The 6,000-nt window shown below is 35.2% G+C and overlaps 1 protein-coding gene across 1 annotated transcript; it reads right to left on the bottom strand.

Annotated features, from left to right (window-relative positions):
* Positions 1–417: 417 nt before the first annotated feature.
* Positions 418–2,653, bottom strand: LOC109153906 (GDSL esterase/lipase At1g28600-like). Its single transcript, XM_019301799.1, has 5 exons — positions 2,349–2,653; positions 1,648–1,857; positions 1,429–1,574; positions 1,018–1,294; positions 418–695 (listed from the first exon to the last, which is right to left on the bottom strand). The coding sequence occupies exons 1-5, from the start codon at positions 2,644–2,646 to the stop codon at positions 451–453; spliced, it is 1,176 nt and encodes a 391-aa protein (XP_019157344.1). The 5' UTR covers positions 2,647–2,653; the 3' UTR covers positions 418–450.
* Positions 2,654–6,000: the final 3,347 nt, after the last annotated feature.

Raw genomic sequence — 6,000 nt, 5'->3', positions numbered from 1 at the left:
TGTAATACATGTTTGCTTGCATTTCTCCCTTCAATTTGGTCGTGTGCATCTTTGTTGTCTAGTATCTTAAACTATGCAAAGAAACATAAACAATTGTGCAACAACATTTAAAAATTGAATTCGTAAGAACTATATGTAAGTGGGCAACTGTGCACTTCACTTCTTTCCAATGTGTAACTACTCGTGCCCTGAACAAAGGAAACGAAGGTCTGTAACCATTAAAAAGAAACATCTACGTAACCATAAAAACCAATCTCTAAAATCATGACAAATATTTTAAAATTAAATTAATAACATTTTAAATGCACAAAAAAATTATCAAACAAACCCTGCAGAAATCAATACCAAACAAAATTCTTTTTCCCACGACAAACATATCATAAAAAATAAAAAAATAAATAAAAAAACCTTACAATATCAATCATTAAAAATATATATATCTATCGATTTCTAAAGACTATTTACTGTTGCAGAATCACATGAGGCAGTAATATTAGGGTTAGTATATAACCCATTTAGCAATCCCTTTGCAATCCATCTATTGGCTGCTTCTGTAAAGTGTGGACCGTCCCAATCAATATAAGAGGAAGGATCTGCACACACATTTGAAGAGGGATAACCGCAATCTATACTGTTGTCCACATTGTATGGACCTTCACTCCCACAACAAGCATCAAGTGTTCTTCCATGAAACCCTATTAATGAAATTAAAGATAATTTATTTCTTCATGGATTTTAAGCAATGAGAAAAATGTTATAACATCCTTTTTCTTAATTAATCAAAATCCTAATAACTTAATTTTTTATTTTATGTCTTTCTACACTTATCAGCTAATTTAACAATTAATTTTACCAAATATTTTAATTTCAATTAGTTAGTTTAGTTTATTCTTGCTAGCTTTTAAGCTTGCGTGTCAAACAAAGCCTTAAGGTAGAAGGATTAGGGGTTTAGTATAATGCAAATAAAATATATTCCATAGTTTAAGGAGTGAAGGGTTATTAGAAAGTGATACTAACCATATGTTGCAGGAAAACGAAAAAGTTGTAATGCGGCATTGTAATAATCAGCATAAGTAATAAAAACATTAGGGTGACGATCACGAATACGGTTCAACTCATTTTGAAGCAATTTGTTATGATTTTGTGCAAATTCATTGAGCCAACTGAGACAACCAGTTGTTGGGTCATAAGCGTTCTCGTTTGAACCATAGAAAAGTGTTAATGTAACTGATAAACACCCGTCTGGCATCATCCCAGGTACCATGATGTTTGCAGCACCTAGCTCAATTAGTTCCTGCATGTATCACCATTCGTACACTCTATAAATAACTCCTTTAATTTTAGGAAACAACAAACATGCATTTTTCTTAAAGTGGAACCTTAGCCTTAGCCAAAACATATTTTAATTCCTAGTATTAAAATGCTGACCTCAATGGCTGATGCAATTGCATTAACAATTCGAGGCTGGAGGAGTTGTGCTTCTTTAATATCTTTCTTTGACATGGCAGAAGAGTAGTCATCACCTCCAAAAGGTCCGAATACAATCAACGACCTACCAAATATTTCTTCACAATCTGCAAGAAATATTAGTCATTAAATTTATTGTGTTATAGTTAATTAATAGAGTTATAATATAAGATTAATTACTTGAGGTTTTGCAGATAGATGGGAGAAAGTCTTTGAACCGATCGAGTTGAGCCTTCATGGAGATATCTTTACGAGTAAGAGTTCCTTGTTCATCACGGAAAGTATCGTCCAGCGCCGGAGCTCCGACAACGGCAAAGTTCACACTTCCTCCGAGTTTTACATTTTCGCCGCCGGTATACGGTGGTACAAGTGGAAGCCCATAATGCTCAGCTGCAAGTGGGAAGATAAAAGATCATCAAATCTAAGGTATACATACTAACATAAATGTAGGGCTGAAGTCGGTAAAAGGTCAAGTCCAACAATTGATTGGTTAGGAGAATTGTTGGCCAGCTTACCTTTAGATATGATGGCAGTTTATAAGGAAATAAAGTTAAGTCTTTGCAATTAACGATAAATTTTTGGGTAAGATTGATCCTAACAAGTGATATTAGAGTCAAGTCATCGAGCCAGTGCTGGATGGGGTAATTGTAGTACGAAGGCTGGTAAATGGTCAAGTTCAATAGTTGGTGGTTAGAGATTGTTGAGCAGAGGCGGGGTAAAGGACCAAGTCCAATACCCTGTCTATGGAAAGTGTGATGACGGTTTATAAAGAAATAATTATAGCCTCTTGGCCTAGGAGTAAGCAGTTGATCCAAACAATAAATAAACTTAACTAAAAAACAATAATGTCAACTAAGCATTGTGAAAATTAACAAACAAACCAATAAAATCTATGATTAGACGGCCATCGGAGCAGCGGCCGGTAGGACGGTGGAAGAATGTTTTTCCGTAGGGTGGAATGCCACATTTGAGAAACTCATCGTCACATTGCACAACTCCCTTCAAGCATGAAGCCATATAGTTTCCCGTGTCCGTTAGGGAATCCCCAAACCCAAATATAGAAGTGTAGCAGCCCACAACGGGCGGCGACGAAGACAACGCCACCGCCACCGCCACCACTACCGCCACTAGAAGAGCATTGGTCGAACTGGTTTTTGTAAGAAGATATATACAGGCCATTTTAGAAGCTAGACTAAGGAGGTTTGGAGTAGAATTGAAGAAAGTGCTTCGATTCACGTGTTTGGAATATATTAATAGTTCCTATATATAGTTTTTGTGCCATAACTTGAAGCGATTGGATTGTATCATATTATATACAAGTTGGAAGGTTGAAATGAGATAATTAAATATACTTCTTGATTATATGATAGAGATTGATATGCATACACTTGCAATTGAAATATTTCAAATTATTAATTGATTGGGTTGATTTTAGAAAATTATTTGATAAATTAACTAATAACTTATTATATGCAAGATGATTTTCTCAACAAGCTGATTAAAAAAAATATTTTGAGCTACTTTTTGAATTTTAACATTTGCGAACAATAAGTTGTTGTAAAAAAACTATCATATTAATTATTTAACTAAGTCAAACAACTAATAGTGATAAAATAAATCAAAATGTGCTAATAATCTAACTATGTTATCAAATCGGATCATAAGGTACTTCCCAATAATTTATTAATAAAGCCTCATGTGAGAAGCATGAATTTTAAACAAATCAATATCAATTTTATAATCGATCCTAAATCACTCAAAACAATATAATATCAATTTCTATCATTCCACACAAATTCTTTTCCCACATCGAACATATCATATACTATAATTAAAAGAAAACTTTTACTGTTGTCGACATTGTATGGACCTTCACTCCCACAACAAGCGTCAAGTTCTTCCATGAAAGCCTATTAACGAAATTAAAGAACATTTATTGCTTCATGGATTTTAAGTAATGAGAAAAATGAATTTAAATAAGTACATACTACGTCGAGTTTTAGCCAAAATCAACATCGTAAATATATACTAAATAAGAAAAGAGAGATACCACGTTGGTTATTAGATAAACTTATGTAGCATCTTATTTTAATAATAATAATAATAATATATAACGTCGGTTTTTAGACAAACTGGCATCCTATACATTTTATTTTTAAAAAGATTACATACCACGTCGGGTTTTTTTTAATTAAAAACCAACGTGATAAAATTTAATTTATTAATTTCTACCCAAAAAGTCAAAACAAATATGCAGATCACAACAGCATCCTAAACCTGCGCAATTTTATATTCATAATAATTAATATCACAATTAATTAAGCTAATAAATCTCATAACTCGTACTAATAATAAAATTAAAATTATCAACATCAATTATTTCATGTACTAATTAATTAATTATTCTATTAACTCATTCATTAATAAGATACTTGCACCATGCACCATGTGTCTTTAACTAAATCAATCTCTTATTGGTTGTAGCTCAATGTACCAAATCTTTCCAACCTCTACAAATTTGAAAAGAAATAAATAATCAATAAGCTAGTATGATGAGAACTGTATGAATTGTATTGAATGAACTTTATTACAACTATACAAACATGTGGAATATATATACAAGAGAAATCATAGGAAGACTAGAATAAGGAGTCATACTATGACTCAAATACAAGAATCCTAATACTTTCCCTCAAGCGCAAGATACACTTGTAACTTGTAGCTTGTCTCTGAGAAAAGAAAATCTAGGACCAGTCAAGGTTTTGGTGAATATATCTGCAAGTTGATCTTTTGTTGAGATGAAATTTACTTGAATTTCTCCAATAGCAACTTTATCTCGCACAAATTAATAATCTATCTCTACATGTTTGGTGCGGGCATGGAAGATGTGATTGACACACATATATGTAGCTCCAAGATTAATATCACACCATAATTTGAGAACCGAGATCCCTGTAACACGGATTTCACGCAGAAGAGACATGATCCAAATCACTTCAGCACAAACATCTGCTTGAGCTTTATATTCAGCCTCAGTAGAAGATCTAACAACTGTTCGATCTTTGTTTCTTGCAGACCCATGATACTAGATTAGACCCAAGAAAAACAGCAAAGCCACTTGTGGATTTTCTATCCTTCGGACAGCCAGCCTAGTCAGAATCAGAGAAGGCATGAATTTCCCTTGAGGATGACTTCCTGACTCGTAGGCCGAAATTAACAATTCCTTTAACATACCGTAATACTCTCTTGTTCCCAGTGGGTGGCTGTAGGTGTATGCATGTGTTGACATAACTGATTGACTGTAAAGGATAGATCAGGACAAGTGATGGTTAAATACTGTAATGCACCCGCTAATTAAACTCCTGTATTGTGTAGGATCATCATGTGGATTTACGTCAACGGGGATGGATTTTGACGTGGGAATTGGGGTAGACAAGGACTTGCGCTCTGTCATTCCAACACGTTTTAGAATATCCTACATGTATCTCTGTTGGCAAAGTAAAATCCCATCATTGTATTTAATTGCCTCAATTCCAAGAAAAAAAAAACCTGGTTCACCAAGATCCCTGATTTTAAAGGCAGTAGAGGGTTTTGAATCTAATTGAAGAACTAGATTCGTATCGCTTCCCATCATAAGAATGTCATCCACATAAACAAGTAGATATACACAATTAATAAGATCCCTGTGAGTAATAAAAAAGAGACACATTTGTTTTGGATGCTTGAAACACAATAGATAGTAAAAAGGTGTGCAAACGATTAAACCAAGCCCGGGGAGCCTGTTTTAATCCATAAAGAGACCTTTTTTGCAGACATACATGATTTGGATAGGAAGCATCAATATATCCAGGCGGTTGCTTCATATACACAGTTTCAGAGAGATTACTGTTCAAGAAAGCATTATGAACATCCAATTGCTTAATAGTCCACCCAGAAGATAAAGCAATAGAAAGAAGCAACCTGACAGTGGTTGGTTTAACCACTGGGGTAAAAGTATCAAAGAAGTCCTGACCTGACACTTGATTAAACCATTTTGCTGCAAGTCTTGCCTTATGCCTTTTAATGTAACCATAAGTTTTTCGTTTGGTACGAAAAACCCATTTACACCCAATGATGTTCATGTCTGACTGAGATGACACAAGTTGCCAAGTCTGATTTTGTAGTAGGGCATTAAATTCCTGATCCATAGCCTCTCGCCATTCTGAATGTTTAACAGCCTGCGTGTAACAAGTGGGATCCGAAGGACAAACCTGAACCGTTAAAATAGATGGTGGAGCCCGAAACCGACTCTGAGTGTGCATCTCATGGGTCTGAACTGTGGATTTGATTGTTTTCCCACGAGGGACGCCCACGTGGGCGTTTGACAGGCTGGATGGCCTCAACAAGCAGCTCTCAGTCCAGTGAGGCAGATGGTCCGGCGGCAGCAATGGGCGGTGGTGGAGAAGAGTCTGAATCACTGCCGGCGGTGCTGGGTGGTACGGCAATAGGACCAATCAGCGACGAAATTGCAGTGGGATGAAGAACTGACTCAGC

The sequence above is a fragment of the Ipomoea nil genome, unplaced genomic scaffold (genome assembly GCF_001879475.1).
Source record: "Ipomoea nil cultivar Tokyo-kokei standard unplaced genomic scaffold, Asagao_1.1 scaffold2565, whole genome shotgun sequence".
NCBI classification, from domain to species: domain Eukaryota; kingdom Viridiplantae; phylum Streptophyta; class Magnoliopsida; order Solanales; family Convolvulaceae; genus Ipomoea; species Ipomoea nil.
The sequence above is the reverse complement of the archived record's forward strand: the minus strand, read 5'-3'. Positions and strand labels throughout refer to the sequence as shown.